General features: G+C 46.8%; 1 protein-coding gene across 1 annotated transcript in view; it reads right to left on the bottom strand.

The window, feature by feature from the left end:
* The window catches only part of LOC121584695 (voltage-dependent N-type calcium channel subunit alpha-1B-like), a 161591-nt gene that overhangs the window by 100386 nt on the left and 37915 nt on the right, over positions 1-23290 (bottom strand). Inside the window, exons 4-6 of the mRNA XM_045225721.1 lie at positions 19812-19903; positions 19452-19604; positions 17401-17588 (exon numbers count right to left, since the gene is read on the bottom strand). Coding sequence (XP_045081656.1) covers positions 17401-17588; positions 19452-19604; positions 19812-19903 — 433 coding nt within the window. The remainder of the gene's footprint in view (positions 1-17400; positions 17589-19451; positions 19605-19811; positions 19904-23290) is intronic.

Here is a 23290-nt window from a genome sequence, read left to right as displayed (position 1 = left end):
AACAACACAGACTTACACATGGGATAAACAAAAACATACAGTCAATAACACAATAGAAAGTGTGTGCAAATGTAGTAAGTTATGGAGGTAAGGCAATAAATAGGCCATAGTGCAAAATAATTACAATTTAGTATTAACACTGGAGTGATAGATGTGCAGAAGATGATGTGCAAATAGAGATACTTGTCACGATCGTCGGGAAGCGAGGAGGACCAAGGCGCAGCGTGGAAGGTGAACATACTTATTTATTAAATGATTACACGAACAAAACAAATCGATACGTGACGTCCAAAGGTGCAAAACACAAACCTACACAGGAACAAGATCCCACAAACACTGTGGGAAAACAGCCTGTCTAAATATGGTTCCCAATCAGAGACAACCAGCAACAGCTGACACTCGTTGCCTCTGATTGAGAACCACTCTGGCCAACATAGATCTACATGAACTAGAATAAACAAAGAACACTCACACCCTGGCTCAACATACAAGCGTCCCCAGAGCCAGGGCGTGACAATACTTGGGTGCAAATGAGCAAAATAAATAACAATTTGGGGATGAGGTAGTTGGGTGGGCTAATTACAGATGGGCTGTGTACAGGTGCAGTGATCCGTAAGCTGCTCTGACAACTGTTAGTGAGGGAGATAAGTCTCCAGTTTCAGAGATTTTTGCAGTTCGTTCCAGTCATTAGCAGCAGAGAACTGGAAGGAGTGGCGGCCAGTGTGTGTGTGTGTGTGTGTGTGTGTGTGTGAGAAGGTTTGTGGTGATATTGTTCCATATTAATGGATTGTAGAGTTTTGTTGATGTGGGTCGGTGCCTGTTTGATAACATCTGGTGACATCAGATTTAATTAATTCAATTAAATCCATTAAAGGGGCAATCTGGGATTGTTACATCAATTTCTGGACTTTTAAATTATAGCCATTGATTCTTGAAGAATGTAACTTAAAAATGCCTTATGAGTAACAGTCTTACCCCATCAGAACCCAAAATATAAGCTTGTTTTTCTCCATTGTTTGTAACCAAAAACTGTATAGCTTCAAAACATGGTTAAAACTTTCATTTTGATCTCATGGATGGTCAGTCCTGTCCATATGTCAGACTCTTCCTAGAGCTGGCCACCCGGCCAAACTGAGCCTTGGTCAGGGAGGTGACCAAGAACCCAATGGTCAATCTGACAGAGCTCTAGAGTTCCGGAAGGACAACCATCTCTGCAGCACTCCACCAACCAGGCCATTATGGTAGAGTGGCCAGACGGAAGCCACTCCTCAGTAAAAGGCACATGACAGCCCACTTGGAGTTTGCCAAAAGGCACCTAAAGACTCTCAGACCATGAGAAACAAGATTACCTGGTCTGATGAAACCAAGATTGAACTCTTTGGCCTGAATGCCAAGCGTCACTTCTGGAGGAAACGTGGCACCATCCATACGGTGAAGCATGGTGGTGGCAGCATCATGCTGTGAGCATGTTGTTCAGCGGCAGGGACTGGGAGACTAATCAGGATCGAGGGAAAGATGAAAGGAGCAAAGTACAGAGAGATCCTTGATGAAAACATGCTCCAGAGCGCTCAGGACATCAGACTGGGGTGAAGGTTCACCTTCCAACAGGACAACAATCTTAAGCACACAGCCAAGACAACGCAGGAGTGGCTTCGGGACAAGTCTCTGAATGTCCTTAAGTGGCCCAGACAGATCTCTGGAGAGGCCTGAAAATAGCTATGCAGCAACACTCCCCATCCAACCTGACAGAGCTTGAGAAGATCTGCAGAGAAGAATGGGAGAAACTCCACAAATACAGGTGTGCCAAGCTTGTAGCATCATACCCAAGAAGACTTGAGGCTGTAATCGCTGCCAAAGGTGCTTCAACAAAGTACTGAGTAAAGGGTCTGAATACTTATGTAAATGTATTATTTCAGTTCTTTTATAAAAATAAATTAGCAAACATTTCTAAAATCCTGTTTTTGCTTTGTCATTATGGGGTATTGTGTTTAGATTGATGAGGGGGAAAAAACAATTTAATAAATTTTAGAATAAGGCTGTAACCTACCAAAATGTGGAAAAAGTCAAGGGGTCTGAATACTTTCCGAAGGCACTGTATCTCATAATAATGACTTACTATCTCATAATTATGACTTATTATCTCATAACAATGGAAAATCAAATCAAATCAAATTGTATTTGTCACATACTTCGTAAACAACAGGTGTAGACTAACAGTGAAATGCTTACTTACGGGTCCTTTTCCAACAATGCAGAGTTAAATATAAAGATACAAAAAAATATATATATATTTGAAATAGTGACACGAGGAATGTGTGTGTGTGTGTGTGTGTGTGTGGCATCAGTATGCATGTGTTATGTGTGTATGTGTGTGTGTGTGTGTGTGGGTGTAGAGTCCAGTGTGTGTGTGCATAGAGAATTAGTGCAAAAAAGGATCAATGTAGGTAGTCCGGGTAGCTTTTTGATTAGCTATTTAGCAGTCTTGTTTAGCAGTCTTATAGCTTGGGGATAGAAGCTGTTCAGGGTCCTGTTGGTTCCAGACTTGGTGCACTGATACAGCTTGCCGTGCGGTAGCAGAGAAAACAGTCTATGGCTTGGGTGGCTGGAGAATGTTTTGGGCCTTCCTCTGACACCGCCTGGTATAGAGATCCTGGATGGCAGGGCGCTCGGCCCCAGTGATGTACTGGGCCTTACTCACCACCCTCTGTAGCGCCTTGTGGTCGGGTGCCTTGCAGTTTCCTTACCAAGCAGTGATGCAGCTGGTCAAGATGCTCTCAATGGTGCAGCATTATAACTTTTTGAGGATCTTTTCAACCTCCTGAGGGGGAAGAGGCGATGTCGTTCCCTCTTCACAACTGTGTGGGTGTGTGTGGACCATGTTCATTCCTGCGTGATGTGGACACCGAGGAACTTGAAGCTCTCGACCCGCTCCACTACAGCCCCATCGATGTCGATGGGGAATGCTCACCCCTCGGTTTCCTGTAGTCCAAGATTAGCTCCTTTGTCTTGTGATGTTGAGGGAGAGGTTGTTGTCCCGGCACCACAATGCCAGGTCTCTGACCTCCTCCGTATAGGTTGCTATAGGTGGTAGGACTGCGGTGATCAGTCCTACCACTGTCGCGTCATCAGCAAACTTGATGATGGTGTTGGAGTCGTGTGTGGCCACGCAGTCGTGGGTGAACGTTTTTGGGCATGGGGACTATGGTGGTCTCCTTGAAACAAGTTGGTATTACAGACCGGGTCAGGGATAGGTTGAACATTTCAGTGAAGACACTTGCCAGCTGGTCAGCGCGTCCTGGTCTTCCGTTTGGCCCCGCGGCCATTGCGAATTACCAGCTAGCACATAACGTTCTGAGAACCATATGTTTCTTAGAGCTTGGTGAGAGCGCGGTTGTTCTATAGTTATTTTGCAATCTTCCTACAACTTTCTGGGAATGGTGCAGGATAGTTGCTTGGCTTCGGAACATTCTCAGCACATTTAAGAAACTTGACAACAAAAAAAAGATTTTATTGGTATTTCATTACTTTAACAGAACATTTCCTAAAAGTTCAAACCTTTCATTTCAATTTTGGTCATGTTCTAGGAACGTTCTCCAACTGGTGTGACATTGGGAATGTTCTCAAATAGTTCAGAGAATGTTAAGAAACAATGTTCTTCTGTGGGAATTTCAGGTTTCCTCATGGTTCTATTTAAAGTCATGTTCTCAAATTGTTCCGAGAACGTTAAGAGAACCTTCCATAAAAACCACAAGAATACTTCAGTAATGTTCAGAGAAGATTCTAAGAATGTTATTTCAAAAACGTATACATTCCATTCTCAGCATCAACAAAACATCAACAAAAATCTTCTATCTTGGTAAGTGTGTTCAGGTGTGTTGCTCGTGCCCACTAATTGGCCACACCTGATCTTAGTGACAACTTGTTTCCTTTGAAATGGGGTCTGTTTGAATAGACTAAAATGAACAGCTAAAACACATGGCATGCTAGCTCCATCCTGGTGGTCCAGTGGACTAATTCCATGGATAGAGAATAGAAGATCATAGGTTTGAATCTCACTGACGGCGTGCCACAATAAAAAAGAAATGTGTTTGCATGATTAATGAGTTCAAAACAGTTAACCTAAGCTAGCAGTGTTATGAAAAGTCTTACTGAAACATGTTCTCAAATAACCTATAATTTCTTTTCTCAGAACTTTAACAAAACCTCAGAGGAAAACCGGTCAGGAAACATATGGCTTTGTTCCCAGAACTAATGGGAAACAAAAAACATACATTCCCACAATTTCCAAGGAACCAAATGTGCTAGCTAGGCGTTAACCTGTTTAAAGGTCTTACTCACATTGGCTACGGAGAGTGAGAGCACACAGTCGTCCGGAACAGCTCGTGCTCTCATGCATGGTTCAGTGTTGCTTGCCTCGAAGCGAGCATAGAAGGCATTTAGCTCATCTGGTAGGCTCACGTCGCTGAGCAGCTCGTGGCTGGGTTTCCCTTTGTAATCCCTGATAGTTTGCAAGCCCTGCCACATCAGTCAAGCATCAGAGCCGGCATAGTAGGATTTGATCTTTGCCTGTTTGATGGCTCGTTGGAGGTCGTAGCGAGATTTCTTACAAGTGTCCAGATTAGTGTCCCGCTCCTTGAAAGCGGCAGATGTAGCCTTCAACTCAGTGCGGATGTTGCCTGTAACTCAAGGCTTCTGGTTGGGGTATGTACGTACGGTCACTGTGGGGCAGAGTATGTGAGCAGACCGGAGCTGGAGCGGAGCGTGCCCAATTTGACTGGAGCGTGGAGCAAGATTCCCAAAGGCTGGAGCGTCGGCCTTCTCGCTCGCTCCGATTTAGCTCCAGTAGCACTAACTTCGCGAGCTCAGGGCATGCCCGCCCCAGCATGCATTCGTAGCATGCATTTGGAGATTTAATAGAAAGAGAAGGGAACATGAAGAAGACAACTGAGTGTCAGTCTAGTAGTCTACCATACCTCTTTGTTAGCTGTAAACATCCATATGATTAGGACCCATTGGGATTGGACAATTGAAACAACAATACTGATGGACACAACTGTGTCCGATCGGGCAGCCGAGCGGAAATGGAGGAAAACTAGACTCCCTGCAGACCTGTCATCTTTTCACTCCCTCCTCTCTACATTATCTTCCTCTGTTTCTGCTGCTAAAGCCACTTTCTACCACTCTAAATTTCAAGCCTCTGCCTCTAACCCTAGGAAGCTCTTTGCCATCTTCTCCTCCCTGCTGAATCCTCCTCCTCCTCCCCCTCCCTCCTCCCTCTCTGTGGATGACTTTGTCAACCATTTTGAAAAGAAGGTTGACGACACCGCTGGTCTTGCTCACACTGCCCTACCCTATGCTTTGACTTCTTTCTCCCCTCTCTCTCCATACGAAATCTTGCGACTTGTGACGGCCGGCCGCCCAACAACCTTTTTCGGAGACCTTCTCCCTTACCTCACCTACCTCATCAACTCATCCTTGACCGCTGGCCATGTCCCTTCCGTCTTCAAGAGAGCGAGAGTTGCACCCCTCCTGAAAAAACCTACACTCGATCCCTCCGATGTCAACAACTACAGACCAGTATCCCTTCTTTCTTTTCTCTCAAACTCTTGAGCGTGCCGTCTCTAGCCAACTCTCCTGCTATCTCTCTCAGAATGACCTTCTTGATCCAAACCAGTCAGGTTTCAAGACTGGTCATTCAACTGAGACTGCTCATCTCTGTGTCACAGAGGCTCTCCGCACTGCTAAAGCTAACTCTCTCTCCTCTGCTCTTATCCTTCTAGACCTATCCGCTGCCTTTGATACTGTGAACCATCAGATCCTCCTCTCCACCCTCTCCGAGTTGGGCATCTCCGGCGCTGCTCACTCTTGGATTGCGTCCTACCAGACAGGTCGCTCCTACCAGGTGGCGTGGCGAGAATCTGTCTCCGCACCACATGCTCTCACCACTGGTGTCCCCCAGGGCTCAGTTCTAGGCCCTCTCCTATTCTCTCTATACACCAAGTCACTTGGCTGTCATATCCTCACATGGTCTCTTCTATCATTGCTACGCAGACGACACATAATTAATCTTCTCCTTTCCCCCTTCTGATAACCAGGTGGCGAATCGCATCTCTGCATGTCTGGCAGACATATCAGTGTGGATGTCGGATCACCACCTCAAGCTGAACCTTGGCAAGACGGAGCTGCTCTTCCTCCCGGAGAAGGACTGCCCGCTCCATGATCTCGCCATCACGGTTGACAACTCCATTGTGTCCTCCTCCCAGAGTGCAAAGAACCTTGGCGTGACCCTGGACAACACCCTGTCGTTCTCCGCTAACATCAAAGCGGTGACCCAATCCTGCAGGTTCATGCTCTACAACATTCACAGAGTATGACCCTACCTTACACAGAAAGCGGCACAGGTCCTAATCCAGGCACTTGTCATCTCCCGTCTGGATTACTGCAACTCGCTGTTGGCTGGGCTCCCTGCCTGTGTCATTAAAACAATACAACTTATCCAGAACACTGCAGCCCGTCTGGTGTTCAACCTTCCCAAGTTCTCTCATGTCACCCCACTCCTCCGCACACTCCACTGGCTTCCAGTTGAGGCTCGCATCTACTACAAGACCATGGTGCTTGCCTACGGAGCTGTGAGGGGAATGGCACCTCCTTACCTTCAGGCTCTGATCAGACCCTACACCCAAACGAGGGCACTACGTTCATCCACCTCTGGCCTGCTAGCTCCCCTACCTCTAAGGAAGCACAGTTCCCGCTCAGCCCAGTCAAAGCTATTTGCTGCTCTGGCACCCCAATGGTGGAACAAGCTCCCCCACGACGCCAGCACAGCGGAGTCACTGACCACCTTCCGGAGACACTTGAAACCCTACCTCTTTAAGGAATACCTGGAATAGTATAAAGTTATCCTTCTTCCCCCCAAAAGGTGGTTGTCCCACTGGCTATCATAAGTTGAATGCACCAATTTGTAAGTCGCTCTGGATAAGAGCGTCTGCTAAATTATGTAAATGTAAAGGAATATAAGTATCCCAAGATGACAGAGATCGAACCATAGAGATACAATATAACACTATTTATTTATGTGGATTGAACATCCAATATGAGCCTGCACTCCCATGCCATCTGAGTGTCCTATCTGCTGTGCTGTCTGAGACTGAGACGTACAGTACATTAGGAGCAGTTATCAGGGCTGATGGATGAAAGGGCTGATGAAGAGAACACAGGTCCCTAACGACAGACAGACAGACAGGAAATGAGACGTGCCAACGAGGGCTGTCTCTCTGCCCCAAAACTTAAATCAGAAACACCAGCCGTCGTATTTGAGCAGACCTCCTGAACCTGAGGCCACATTACCAGGCTGTCAGTTAGACCAGGCAGAGACAGAGCAGAACAGCCTTATGATGAAAATGATGATCTCAGTATGACCTCCCTCCTGTGCTCAAAGGCTAATTCTGGCACTCATTCAATGTGATTATTAATCATGCTAATTGTGACACTGTCCGTGTCCGAATACCCATACTTGCATCCTAAAAAATAGGCTGTTTGAGTATGTGAAAATTGAGTATACTTTAAATGATCGGATGTCATTCTCATTTTGGCTTTGACAACAGCTGATCAATTAGATATGGGGATGCGCTACCGAAATCAACAAATAGCGGGAAACAAAGCAATCGCGCATGAATGTTTTATAGTATGTGAATTTTATACTAATTTCGGCTCTTCATCAAGTAGAATTCGATGTACACTTTTCCACAATGCATTGGAAGAGATGTGCTGCAAGTGATAGGGAGAAGAAGTTAGGGTCTGTGTTCATCTGGAGCACAGTTTTTTGCTTAACCATGTATTAGATCGTAGGTAGGTAGTTAGCTGGTTCCAATGTTAATGTAGTCCTAGCCAACGTTTAATTTTTTGCTTAACCATGTATTAGATCGTAGGTAGGTAGTTAGCTGTAGTTAGGTATTGTATTTATTATAGGTTAGTATTGTTGTTATTGTAGGTTTCCGTAGGTAATTGTAGGTTAGTATCGAAGCACGAGGCTAGCTAGCTAGCGGGTAGCTACTGGTAACGATTAGCAACGCTGGAGAGCTGTTTCCAATGTTAATGTAGTCCTAGCCAACGTTTAATTTTTTGCTGCGTTATGAAAGGAACTAGACACGGACTTGAATTATCTGTTTAGTGTGCTAACACACTCTTGGCAGTTTGTTGTAACCAAGTATTGATGCTAAATTGTGTGTTAATGGATGCTAGCTTGCAAGTTAGCTACGGCGTCATAGCTAGGCTTCGTGGGTTGTTGTGGGTAGTTACTGTGTCTTGGCAGTGTCCTCGGCCGTGCCGCGTGTAGCACGAGCTAGCTAGCTAGCCGTTCTTCAAACAAAGTCAACACAGTGGCCATTGCTAGCTCCCCAACACGACCAGCTAGCTGTACTGTAGTAGCTAACTACAATATACTTGTCCTAGCTAGCCAACGTCTAATCATTGCTGCGTCATGAAAGGAACTTGACACAGACACGAATGATCTGTTTAGTGTGTTATCACATTATTGGTGGTTTGTTGTGACCAAGTGTTGGTGCTAAACGGTGTGTTATTGTTATTGGATGCTAGCTTGCTAGTTGGCTATGGTGTCATAGTTGGCTAGCTGAATAAAGTGGGTTGAGTCTATTCCTTTAAACATTGAACCGCTGTGGTTCACAACAATTCTGATTTCTAAAGGCGGAAGTTGGGAGAGTTTTTGTTCGGGTGGTTCAGTGAAACAATTTTAGTTTCTGAGGTAGAAGTTTTTGGTGAGGGAGGCCCTGCTCTCTCCGCTCCCAGATGCTTAGCCCATTTCATTCCGATCTCCTCTGCATTTTTGTAGCCATTTGCTACAGCCTGTCAACTATGCCTCTGCCTATCCCTGTTCTCTCCTCTCTGCACAGGCTACACAAACGCACCACACCGCGTGGCTGCTGCCTCTCTAACCTGGTGGTCCCTGCACGCACCACCCACGTGGAGTTCCAGGTCGCAGGCAGCCTCTGGAACTGCCGTTCTGCTGCCAACAAAGCTGACTTCATCCCAGCCTATGCCAACCTCCAGTCCCTCGACTTCCTGGCGCTGACGGAAACATGGATCACCACTGAAAACACTGCTACTCCTACTGCTCTCTCCTCGTCTGACCATGTGTTCTCGCATACCCCGAGAGCATCTGGTCAGAGGGGTGGTGGTACAGGAATCCTCATCTCTCCCAAGTGGACATTCTCAATTTTTCCCCTAACCCATCTGTCTATCTCCTCATTTGAATTCCATGCTGTCACAGTCACTAGCCCATTTAAGCTTAATATCCTTGTCATCTATCGCCCTCCAGGTTCCCTTGGAGAGTTCATCAATGAGCTTGACGCCTTGATAAGTTCCTTCCCTGAGGATGGCTCACCCCTCACAGTTTTGGGGGATTTCAACCTCCCTATGTCCACATTTGACTCATTTCTCTCTGCCTCCTTCTTTCCACTCCTCTCCTCTTTTGACCTCACCCTCTCACCGTCCCCCCTACTCACAAGGCAGGCAATACGCTTGACCTCATCTTCACTAGATGCTGCTCCTCTACTAATCTCACTGCAACTCCCCTCCATGTCTCCGACCACTACTTTGTTTCCTTTTCTCTCTCACTCTCCTCCCACACTACTCACTCTGCCCCTACACAGATGGTAATGCGCCGCCGCAACCTTCGCTCTCTCTCTCCCACTACTCTCTCCTCTTCCATCCTATCATCTCTTCCCTCTGCTCAATCCTTCTCCCTCCAATCTCCTGATTCTGCCTCCTCAACCCTCCTCTCCTCCCCTTTCTGCATCCTTTGACTCTCTGTGTCCCCTATCCTCCCGGCCGGCTCGGTCCTCCCCTCCAGCTCCGTGGCTTGATGACTCATTGCGAGCTCACAGAACAGAGCTCCGGGCAGCGGAGCGGAAATGGAAGAAAACTAAACTCCCTGCCGACCTGGCATCTTTTCACTCCCTCCTCTCTACATTTTCTTCATCTGTTTCTGCTGCTAAGGCCACCTTCTACCACTCTAAATTCCAAGCATCTGCCTCTAACCCTAGGAAGCTCTTTGCCACATTTTCCTCCCTCCTGAATCCCCCCTCCTCTCTCTCTGTGGATGACTTCGTCAACCACTTTGAAAAGAAGGTTGACGACATCCGATCCTCGTTTGTTAAGTCTAATGACACTGCTGGTCCTGCTCACACTGCCCTACCCTATGCTTTGACTTCTTTCTCCCCTCTCTCTCCAGATAAAATCCTGCGACTTGTGACTGCAGGCCGCCCAACAACCTGCCCGCTTGACCCCATCCCCTCCTCCCTTCTCCAGACCATCTCCGGTGACCTTCTCCCCTACCTCACCTCGCTGATCAACTCATCCTTGACCGCTGGCCATGTCCCTTCCGTCTTCAAGAGAGCGAGAGTTGCTCCCCTTCTCAAAAACCAACACTCGACCCCACTGATGTCAACAACTACAGACCAGTATCCCTTCTTTCTTTTCTTTCCAAAACTATTGAGCGTGCCGTCTTTAGCCAACTCTCTTGCTATCTCTCTCAGAATGACCTTCTTGATCCAAACCAATCAGGTTTCAGGACTGGTCATTCAACTGAGACTGCTCTTCTCTGTGTCACGGAGACTCTCCGCACTGCTAAAGCTAACTCTCTCTCCTCTGCTCTTGTCCTTCTAGACCTGTCTGCTGCCTTTGATACTGTGAACCATCAGATCCTCCTCTCCACCCTCTCCGAGCTGGGCATCTCCGGCGCGGCTCACTCCTGGATTGCGTCCTACCTGACCGGTCGCTCCTACCAAGTGGCGTGGCGGGAAGCTGTCTCCGCACCACGTGCTCTCACCACTGGTGTCCCCCAGGGCTCGGTTCTAGGCCCTCTCCTTTTCTCCCTATACACCAAGTCACTTGGCTCTGTCATATCCTCACATGGCCTTTCCTATCATTGCTACGCTGACGATACACAACTAATCTTCTCCTTTCCCCCTTCTGATAACCAGGTGGCGAATCGCATCTCTGCATGTCTGGCAGACATATCAGTATGGATGACGGATCACCACCTCAAGCTGAACCCTGGCAAGACGGAGCTGCTCTTCCTCCCGGGGAAGGACTGCCCGTTCCATGATCTCGCCATCACGGTTGACAACTCCGCTGTGTCCTCCTCCCAGAGTGCGAAGAGCCTAGGCGTGACCCTGGACAACACCCTGTCGTTCTCCGCCAACATCAAGGCGGTGACCCGCTCCTGCAGGTTCATGCTCTACAACATTCGGAGAGTGCGACCCTGCCTTACACAGGAAGCGGCGCAGGTCCTGGTCCAGGCACTTGTCATCTCCCCGTCTGGACTACTGCAACTCGCTGTTGGCTGGCCTCCCTGCCTGTGCCATTAAACCCCTACAACTCATCCAGAATGCCGCAGCCCGTCTGGTGTTCAACCTTCCCAAGTTCTCTCACGTCACCCCCCTCCTCCGCACACTCCACTGGCTTCCAGTTGAAGCTCGCATCCGCTACAAGACCATGGTGCTTGCCTATGGAGCAGTGAGGGGAACGGCACCTCTGTACCTTCAGGCTCTGATCAGTCCCTACACCCAAACGAGGGCATTGCGTTCATCCACCTCTGGCCTGCTGGCTCCCTTCCTCTGCGGAAGCATAGCTCCCGCTCAGCCCAGTCAAAACTGTTCGCTGCTCTGGCACCCCAATGGTGGAACAAGCTCCCTCACGACGCCAGGACAGCGGAGTCACTCACCACCTTCCGGAGACATTTGAAACCCCACCTCTTTAAGGAATACCTGGGATAGGATAAAGTATTCCTTCTAACCCCCCCCAAATTGTAAAGTGGTTATCCCACTGGCTATAGGGTGAACGCACCAATTTGTGAGTCGCTCTGGCTAAGAGCGTCTGCTAAATGACGTTAATGTGCCCTTGAGCAAGGCACTTAACCCTAATTGCTCCTGTAAGTCGCTCTGGATAAGAGCGTCTGCTAAATGACTAAAATGTAAATGTAAATGTAAATGTATAGGCCCTAGTTCTCTTCAAGTAGCCAAACAACAAAACTAGGCTACTTAATTGGGAAGATGCCGAATAGCGAAGCTTCTGCGGTGGTGTTCAAATGTAGGCTAAGTAGTTTTTGTTCTCCTTAAAGTGATCACAAGTATTGCATCATAGGCTACATCTTTGAAAACAGAAGTATTTTTTCTCATTGAAAAGTGTTTGTTCTCTTGGCCTTCCTCAGAGCTTTTAAACTAAATACTTAACCATCTTTTGATTTCTGAATGTGTCAGCACCGGGGACTCAGGATGTGGCTGCTTTATTGATGTTATGTTATTTAGGCCTTTTGATTTTAACATATGGATTGTTTTAGTTTTGTAGGCTAGGCTACCTATTTAATGATTTACAATTTTGGATCAAGCCTTAGCAGTCATTCTGATCTCGTTCCCAATGATCAGTGCTTTAGTTTATTATGTTTGATTTGAAAAGTTTTGGTGTGTGTACTAGACTATTTGATTTAATTAATATACATTACAGTACTTTGGTTTCACTACCTTGAAATGAAACCAAATGATCTGTTTCAGGCTTCAGTCCCATATAGCCCATTTAGGATAGATGGGCTACGGTATAGGTCGAATGTGATAGGCTGCCTATAACCAGCCAGAGTAGGCCTATAACTCCATTCCTATTCTATTCAGAGTTAAGCAAAATTAAGACTTGGAAATTTGCTATTATCAGGTGTCCCGTATACGGGATGGTTGAGCTGACATTCCTGGGAGTGTGTAAATGTACACCTTTTCAAATCATAGTTGCGCACCTCATGTAGCCTAGCCCATAGGCCTATATGTTTTGATAAGGTTTGTATCACAACTAAAGTGACCAAATAACTTCTTAAAATTAAACACATTAATCTGCTTTACAACCGGTGTAGCGCCTCTCTGGCATACATAGGCAGCGTGTGAGTTTCAAGTTTGGGGAAGATCACCATAAAAATGCACCTTTATAATAAAGCATTACATGCATAATTGCATTTGCGGTCACTTTTGAGAATGGAGTTTTCCCTCTAATTGATTGTATTTAGGAACATTTGCGCTTATAGTTTAGTGCCATGTGCACATTGCTGCACTTATAATGTGAAGAAATAGCCTAATAGTTTATCAACATTTTAAGCTAAACATTCTGATCTGTTGCATCAGCCTCATGGCTTTTAAACGTTTTTTTGATGTGAGTGGGTGTATTCATTTGGGAACTATCGCATCCCACAACTGTCCCAGACTATGTTTGGAATATTTATTTCTCGCACAGAAGGATAAGTTGACCAATAGAATAGGGGAACTTTTGTACTATGGGGGATAGTAGATTGACATAGCCTAGTGCTTTTGCTGTTCGTAAGGCCTACTCATCTTGTTGGCTGATGAAAAGTAAATGTGGACAGTTCTTCTAACATCTTCAATATTTGCCTCAGAATTTGATAAGAACGACGCACGCAGTTGCGTCCCCGATGTGTCTGTCTTCACATGTAGCCTACTTCGGAGCTGAGATGCCTGTGAGAAAGACCCGATCACGTGACAGGCATTGGCTATTAAGAATTGAGATATCTGAGACAGCCATGTGAGTGTGAGGTCCTTCGGAGCATGCAGACGGGAGAAGGGAATTATAATTATTATATTCAGCCCAAGGGCACAACGGCCACACAAGGGGGAAGCCCCCGGAAAATTCGAGGCATTATCAAGTGCTTGTCAAATTGTGAATGAGAGACTGATGAAGTATGTGCAGCCTGCACAAGAAACAAAGCAGAGCTCATGTGTCACGCTCTGGTTCCGGGACGTTGTTATTGAACCAGGGTGTGTTTGTATTGTTGGGTGTTGTGTGGGTTAGGTTTGGTTTAGGGTATGTTCGTTTTGTTGTGTGCTGTTTGGTTGGGGTGTCTAGGTGGTTGTCTTCCTTGTTTGTATTAGTCATATGACTCCCAATCGGAGGTAACGAGTGTCAGCTGTCGGCTCGTTATCTCTGATTGGGAGCCATATTTAAACTGTGTGTTTTCACCTTGTTTTTGTGGGTTTTTGTTCCTTTTTCGGTCTGTGTACCGTGGACTTCATTGAGTCGTCTTTTGTTTTGGATTTTGGTTACTTTGCTAAATAAAAAGTCATGTTTCTTGGACACGTTGCGCCTTGGTCATACTTGGACGACATAGACGATCGTGACAGAAAAACCCACCACAAAAAGACCAAGCAGCGTGTCAAGCGGCAACAGGACCTACCTACACAGGATTTATGGACTCCCATAAAGGATTCATGGACATGGGAGGAGATTCTGGATGGTGAGGGGCCTTGGGATCAACCGGGAGAATATCGCCGTCCTCGTGAAGAGCGGGAGGCAGCTAAAGCCGAGAGGCGGCGATATGAGGAGGCAGCACGGAGGCAAGGCTGGAAGCCCGAGAGTACTACCCAAAAAATTTCTTGGGGGGCTAAAGGGAGTGTGGCGAAGTCAGGTAGGAGACCTGCGCCTACTCCCTGTACTTACCGTGGAGAGCGAGAGTACGGGCAGACACTGTGTTACGCAGTAGAGCGCATGGTGTCTCCTGTACGCGTGCATAGCCCGGTTCGGTACATTCCAGCTCCACGTATCGGCCGGGCTAGTTTGAGCGTTGAGCCGGAGGTCATGAAGCCGGCCCCACGCATCCGGTCACCAGTGCGTCTCCTCGGGCCGGCTTACATGGCACCAGCCTTACGCATGGTGTCCCCGGTTCGCCTACATAGCCCGGTGCGGGTTATTCCACCTCCCTGTACTGGTCAGGCGACGGGGAGCATACAACCAGGTAAGGTTGGTCAGGCTCAGTGCTCAAGGGAGCCAGTACGCCTGCACGGTCCGGTATTTCCGGCGCCACCTCCTGTCTCCAGTCCAGTACCACCAGTGCCTACACCACGCACTAAGCCTCCTGTGTGTTCCCCGAGTCCTGTGCGTCCTGTTCCTGCTTCCCGCACTAGCCCTGAGATGCGTGTCCTCAGCCCGGTACCTCCAGTTCCGGCACCACGCATCAGGCCTACGGTGCGTCCCCCCAGGGTCCAGTATGCCCTGTTCCTGCTCCCCGCACTAGCCCTGAGATGCGTGTCCTCAGCCCGGTACCTCCAGTTCCGGCACCACGCATCAGGCCTACGGTGCGTCCCCAGGGCCAAGCATGCCCTGTTGCTGCTTCCCGCACTAGCCCTGAGATGCGTGTCATCAGCCCCGGTACCTCCAGTTCCGGCACCACGCATCAGGCCTACAGTGCGTCTCAGCCGGCCAGAGTCTGCCGTCTGCCCAACGGCGCCTGAACTGCCCGTCTGCCCAACGGCGCCTGAACTGCCCGTCTGCCCAACGGCGCCTGAACTGCCCGTCTGCCCAACGGCGCTTGAACTGCCCGTCTGCCCTATGGCGCCTGAACTACCCGTCTGCCAAGCGTTGCATAAGCCGCCCGTCTGTACTGAGCCTGCAAAGCCGCCCGTCTGCCATGAGCCTTCAGAGCCGTCCGCCAGACCGGAGCCACTAGAGCCTTCCGCCAGACAGGAGCCGCTAGAGCCTTTCGCCAGACAGGAGCAGCCAGAGCCTTCCGCCAGACAGGAGCAGCCAGAGCCTTCCGCCAGACAGGATCAGCCAGAGCCTTCCGCCAGACAGGATCAGCCAGAGCCTTCCGCCAGACAGGATCAGCCAGATCCTTCCGCCAGACAGGATCAGCCAGAGCCTTCCGCCAGACAGGATCAGCCAGAGCCGTCCGCCAGACAGGATCAGCCAGAGCCTTCCGCCAGCCATGAGCAGCCAGATCCGTCAGCCAGCCACGAGCAGCCAGATCCGTCAGCCAGCCATGAGCAGCCAGATCCGTCAGCCAGCCACGAGCAGCCAGATCCGTCAGCCAGCCATGAGCCGTCCAGCCAGGATCCGCCAGAGCCGTCCAGCCCGGATCCGCCAGCCAGCCAGGATCCGCCAGAGCCAGCCAGCCAGGATCCGCCATTCAGTCCGGAGCTGCCCCTCAGTCCGGTGCTGCCCCTTAGTCAGGTACTGTCCCTTAGCCCGGTGCTGCCCCTTAGTCCGGTGCTGTCCCTTAGCCCGGTGCTGCCCCTTATCCCGGTGCTGCCCCTTATCCCGGTGCTGCCCCTTAGTCCGGTGCTGCCCCTTAGTCCGGTGTTGCCCCTTAGTCCAGGTGGGGTTAGTTGGAGGGTGGTCATTGGGAGGAGGCTACTGAAGCAGGTTGTGACTGTGGTGGGGTGGGGATCACGACCGGGGCCAGAGCCGCCACCGTGGACAGACGCCCACCCAGACCCTCCCCTAGTCCTTATGTTGGTGCGCCCGGGGTTCGCACCTTTAGGGGGTACTGTCACGCTCTGGTTCCGGGGACGTTGTTATTGAACCAGGGTGTGTTTGTATTGTTGGGTGTTATGTGGGTTAGGTTGGGTTTAGGGTATGTTCGTTTTGTTGTGTGCTGTTTGGTTGGGGTGTCTAGGTGGTTGTCTTCCTTGTTTGTATTAGTCATATGACTCCCAATCGGAGGTAACGAGTGTCAGCTGTCGGCTCGTTATCTCTGATTGGGAGCCATATTTAAACTGTGTGTTTTCACCTTGTTTTTGTGGGTTTTTGTTCCTTTTTCGGTCTGTGTACCGTGGACTTCATTGAGTCGTCTTTTGTTTTGGATTTTGGTTACTTTGCTAAATAAAAAGTCATGTTTCTTGGACACGTTGCGCCTTGGTCATACTTGGACGACATAGACGATCGTGACATCATGCCTTTTCAAATCATCATTAGAGTCGCATCATGCAGCCTTAAGACATATTACAAATCTAAACATATAGCCCAACGTTTGTATCACAACTAAAGTTGCATAAATAACTCTAAATTAAGCAGAATAGCTGCATGTGCGCACTCCATCAGAAATCGTTTGGAGAAAATATCCTTTCTATTTTATTTAGCTATGTTCAATTGTATTCTTCATACTATAAAATAATGCCACGGAATTTTAAGCAAATCTTGTCTGCTAAATGAACTAGTGTAGCCCATAGCCAGATCAGGGACAACACAGAGTATGCTATTCTGTTCTTCTGAAATAGACTACATTTTCTTCATATCATGTTTCTTTAGACTGGTCTAAAATAAATAATGGTTTTATTGTGATGATGTAGGCTATATTAAATGAATTTATTAGATGTTCCAAAGGTCTGCATCAGTGGCTTGTAGGCTATGCGTGAAAGCCAGGAGATGATACATGCGTTTATGTTAATTAATGGTCAATTACCGTGAGACCGGCAGTTATTTGCTTGACAATCACTGGCTGACAAAATATCATGATCACCACAGCCTTAATCCCTCCTCACACTTGAGTCTCAACTTCAGCATTTTTCTATGATGTCACAGGTAAATGTAATATGTACAGTAGGGTGAACTCACGTTATAGAGGATGTCCACCCATCCCTCCATGGTGATGCACTGGAAGACGGTCAGAATAGCAAAAAGGATGTTGTCAAAGTTGGTAATGCCGTAGTTGGGGCCGATCCAGTATTCCTGACACACAGTGCCATTTTCACAAGTCCTCGCTGGAGCCTCCATACCACAGGGGAACTCTGCTGCCTGCTCACCTGAGACACACACACACATACACACACACACACACACACACACACACACACACACACACACACACACACACACACACACACACACACAACCACAACCAGGTCGGCTCTGTGCGCTAACATGCAAACACAGTAGCTCCCAGAACTATAGGCTTTAGATCAGCACATAATGTATATAAACTCTACATATGTTATAAGTTATAGCAGTTACACAAAACAAAGGTGACTAAGATTTCATAGCGATGTGCATTGTGCATACAGTGGGGGAAAAAAGTATTTAGTCAGCCACCAATTGTGCAAGTTCTCCCACTTAAAAAGATGAGTGAGGCCTGTAATTTTCATCATAGGTACACGTCAACTATGACAGACAAATTGAGGGAAAAAAATCCAGAAAATCACATTGTAGGATTTTTAATGAATTTATTTGCAAATTATGGTGGAAAATAAGTATTTGGTCACCTACAAACAAGCAAGATTTCTGGCTCTCACAGACCTGTAACTTCTTCTTTAAGAGGCTCCTCTGTCCTCTACTCGTTACCTGTATTAATGGCACCTGTTTGAACTTGTTATCAGTATAAAAGACACCTGTCCACAACCTCAAACAGTCACACTCCAAACTCCACTATGGCCAAGACCAAAGAGCTGTCAAAGGACACCAGAAACAAAATTGTAGACCTGCACCAGGCTGGGAAGACTGAATCTGCAATAGGTAAGCAGCTTGGTTTGAAGAAATCAACTGTGGGAGCAATTATTAGGAAATGGAAGACATACAAGACCACTGATAATCTCCCTCGATCTGGGGCTCCATGCAAGATCTCACCCCGTGGGGTCAAAATGATCACAAGAACGGTGAGCAAAAATCCCAGAACCACACGGGGGGGACCTAGTGAATGACCTGCAGAGAGCTGGGACCAAAGTAACAAAGCCTACCATCAGTAACACACTACGCCGCCAGGGACTCAAATCCTGCAGTGCCAGACGTGTCCCCCTGCTTAAGCCAGTACATGTCCAGGCCCGTCTGAAGTTTGCTAGAGTGCATTTGGATGATCCAGAAGAGGATTGGGAGAATGTCATATGGTCAGATGAAACCAAAATAGAACTTTTTGGTAAAAACTCAACTCGTCGTGTTTGGAGGACAAAGAATGCTGAGTTGCATCCAAAGAACACCATACCTACTGTGAAGCATGGGGGTGGAAACATCATGCTTTGGGGCTGTTTTTCTGCAAAGGGACCAGGACGACTGATCCGTGTAAAGGAAAGAATGAATGGGGCCATGTATCGTGAGATTTTGAGTGAAAACCTCCTTCCATCAGCAAGGGCATTGAAGATGAAACGTGGCTGGGTCTTTCAGCATGACAATGATCCCAAACACACCGCCCGGGCAAAGAAGGAGTGGCTTCGTAAGAAGCATTTCAAGGTCCTGGAGTGGCCTAGCCAGTCTCCAGATCTCAACCCCATAGAAAATCTTTGGAGGGAGTTGAAAGTCCGTGTTGCCCAGCAACAGCCCCAAAACATCACTGCTCTAGAGGAGATCTGCATGGAGGAATGGGCCAAAATACCAGCAACAGTGTGTGAAAACCTTGTGAAGACTTATAGAAAACGTTTGACCTGTGTCATTGCCAACAAAGGGTATATAACAAAGTATTGAGAAACTTTTGTTATTGACCAAATACATTTTTTTCCACCATAATTTGCAAATAAATTCATTAAAAATCCTACAATGTGATTTTCTGGATTTTTTTTTCTCATTTTGTCTGTCATAGTTGACGTATACCTATGATGAAAATTACAGGCCTCTCTCAGCTTTTTAAGTGGGAGAACTTGCACAATTGGTGGCTGACTAAATACTTTTTTTCCCCACTGTACCTGTATCAGTCCTGAAGCAGGTCCGGTGGAACTTGCCCATGTAAAAGTCCAGGCCGATGATGGCAAACATGAGGATAGCAAAGAAGAGCAGCATGCCAATCTGCAGCAGAGGCACCATGGCTTTCATGATGGACTTTAGAACCACCTGAAGACCTGAGAGAGAGAGCACAACATTCTCACTTTACTCTCATGTTGTAGTATTAACATTGATCATAGGAGAGATCCCAAAAGGCTCTTTAAGTTCCTTTATTTAACATTTCTGGTTATCAGAATTACATATGATGACATGAACAAAAATGTAACATATAAATACATATTTTAATTCTTAAAATGACAAACTTCCAAAGTCATTGTACTTACTAGGGATTCCAGACACCAGTTTCAGTGGCCTCAGGACCCGTACTGCCCTCAGAGTTCTCAAGTCAAAGTCTGCTCCCACTGTAGCCAGCATCCTGTTCACAATCAAACAACAGACCAGGAGATGAACAATCAGACTGACAATACTACAATCTGTACCACTATCCATCATAAACACACAATATATAATTTACATTATGAACGATTGAGGAAATTCAAGAGCTTCAATAGAACATTCTTTCCCATCTCCAAACATTACATTCCTGAAAACAATGAGGAATGATTACTTATGTATTTTTATTACCACTATCTAGCATTTCAAGTCAATGTCGAATTTCTCCTACATTCATGAAGGACTTGTATGTGATATAAATCTAAATGTCTCTGAAAAAGACGGCCTACATTGTTGCATTTGATGGCTTTCTGTCCTGTAGCCTTCTCCAAGTGAGTACCTAAGTTAATATTTTATTATAAAATGTAATTATTTATGACAATACATAACTTTTTTTGACAATACCATACTTCGACAGCCCAGTTTTACCCTAACACCGTGGTCTGAAACTCCTGGTGTGCAGGCCAAATCGGCAAGTCACATTAAGATGGCTTGCAAAGTGTTCTATAATTCCTATGTGAATCCAGCCAGAGTTAGGGTAGCCAACAATTTGAATTTTTAATCTCCTGCAATTGAGTTTAGATAGGGAAGATTGATAGATGACACTACCTAAACCATCTAAACTGGAACAACCATCTCAATAACGGGTGAAATAAGTCCTACCACTTACAGATGGGATTAGTTCAGAAAAATTTATGTTATTTATCTTTGTGTAGTGTAAGACCAATGGGCAACCAGTGAAGAACAAACACCATTGTAAATACAACCCATATTTATGTTTATTTATTTTCCCATTTGTTCTTTAACTATTTGCACATTGTTACAACACTGTATATATACATAATATGACATTTGAAATGTCTTCTTTCGGAACTTCTGAGTGTAATGTTTACTGTTAATATTTATTGTTTATTTCACTTTTGTTTATTATCTACTTCACTTGCTTTGGCAATGTTAACATACGTTTTCCATGCCAATAAAGCCCTTATATTGAATTGAATTGAGAAAGGGAGGAGTGGAGAGAGGGAGGAGAGGAGGGAGGAGGGGATTTGCAATAGCTCCATTGCTCAGCCTCTCCAATCTGAGGGAGGGGACAGCAGAAAGTATGAGGGGGAGATAGAGATATTGGTGTAGCTGCTAGTGAATCCAATTTGTAAATGCAAAAGAAAGGTTTGAGCATTACCTAAAACACAGACTGTTTTTAGAATAATACGATCATGAAGTATCCTTCATATTAACCAGAATATTATACCTTGCTTTGTGATTACTATAAAATGTATGCCACTTTAGTACTGCAACAAAGATGTGATACCCCCAGAAAATAGGTTAACATAAGGAAAGTAGGAGTGGGGTCTCTGCCAGTATAGCTTAACTGCAGGGTGGGGCAACCTAGAATTGTTGTGGTTCATTCCATTAAAACTGACATTTCCTTCATTTTCTCCTGGATGTGAATTAATCACAGCCTACTAATACACTCCCAGCTGGGATTACCTTCATTACAAAGGAAAGAATTAGGAAATGAAGTGAATCCCATTTTCCCCACATCAACTAGTACATATCAGACTCTAGAAAATATATGGTACGCTGGAGAGGAGATGGCCATCATCGCTTGCTTATGGCCACTACCAGTGAGATAACCCTGTCTCCTAGCATGACTTGCCTTGCTGTTCTAATGTTCCAGACTGCAGCTGGCATCCTGAAATATAGATCACTTATCTTCAGTGAAATCAGCCTCCCAAGACTCCCTCTCCTCTCTGCTCTGATCAGAGCACTCTGCTTTTCTGCCTGCCTGCCTCCCTCCCTGCCTTTTCTGCCTGCCTGCCTCCCTGCCTCCCTCCCTGCCTCCCTCCCTTCCTTTTCTGCCTGCCTGCCTCCCTGCCTTCCTTTTCTGCCTCCCTGCCTCCCTGCCTTCCTCCCTGCCTTTTCTGCCTCCCTGCCTTCCTCCCTTCCTTTTCTGCCTGCCTGCCTGCCTGCCTGCCTCCCTGCCTTCCTCCCTGCCTTTTCTGCCTCCCTGCCTCCCTGCCTTCCTCCCTTCCTTTTCTGCCTCCCTGCCTCCCTGCCTTCCTCCCTTCCTTTTCTCCCTGCCTCCCTCCCTTCCTTTTCTGCCTGCCTCCCTGCCTTTTCTGCTTCCCTGCCTCCCTCCCTGCCTTTTTGCCTGCCTGCCGCTACAGAAAATACAGAAAGCCTCAGGTCCTGGTACATGCTCCTGACTGAACCAGTCCCAGCATGAGGCAACACACTGGTATGACCAACACACTGGTATGACCAACACACTGGTATGACCAACACACTGGTATGACCAACACACTGGTCCCTGGTATGGCCTCATTTTCAGGGCTTATATTGTAGCTTTACAATATATTGTTTAACGTTCCAAAAACAGGTTTGAGACGATGAAAGTGATGACAGTGATGGAAAAAAAGTGAACAAAATGATTAAAAGAATTGAAAACAGAATGTAATTCAGTTAGACAGAGGAGATATTGACAACCCAATTATCCGGTTTAGATTAATTATCTGGTTTAGATTTCGTTTTTTCAAACTCCTTGAACAAAAGGAGTGAAATGCTGCACGGGCCTGCACCAGTGGGAAAGGTAATCAAGGCCTGGATTGGCTGAAGTTCAACACCAACCCAACCAGGTCCTATCTGAGTCTGATATCACTGGGTTTTAAGTTCTGGCTGTGTCACTGCTTCAGCCACCAGAGAGGATAAAGCAGGTGTGTGTGTGTGTGTGTGTGTTTCCCCATCTCCAAAGTGGCCAGCATGGCTCAGAGGACACAGTGCAGTGAGAGGCCTACATTGGGCTGCTCCCAGGGGGCATTCTTTAAGCGGGTCAGAGACTCTCTCTGCCATCTCTCTATCTATACTTAAGCCTGCCAGCAGACAGAGCAGACAGATGGGGCACAGTGAGGGCAGTGAAAATACAGCGCCAGCCAAAGGAAGCATTAACATGTTGCCCCAACATTGCAGAGTAAGGGAGACCATAAAATGCTAGTCCCTTAAGTATAGGCCTACACTAAGCTGCTGTAAGAGGTACACCGTGTCAGATGTCTTTCTTCAGTAGGAATATAGAAGCTACATTATTCAACTTACTTTCCATTCAATTAACTAAATTGACCATAGCTAAGCAGGTTTCTAAAAGAATGGCCGTACACCAAAATGCAGAAAATAAAAGTATATAATTTACTTCATTATGTTATATTTATGATAGTTGTTTTCCTCTCAGCTGCAATACCTAAATAAACATGTGATTCAACTGTTTCCTGTTGACGATGGCATGCATGTGATTAACCGCGCCTGTGTCCTGGGATCATCTCTACAGCACTGATAATGCAGCTAGGCATTGTATAGAGTACCTTTGCATTATTGC

This window comes from Coregonus clupeaformis, chromosome 16 (genome assembly GCF_020615455.1).
Source record: "Coregonus clupeaformis isolate EN_2021a chromosome 16, ASM2061545v1, whole genome shotgun sequence".
NCBI classification, from domain to species: Eukaryota; Metazoa; Chordata; class Actinopteri; order Salmoniformes; family Salmonidae; genus Coregonus; species Coregonus clupeaformis.
Note: the sequence above shows the minus strand (reverse complement) of the source record. Positions and strands in the feature narration are given on the sequence as shown.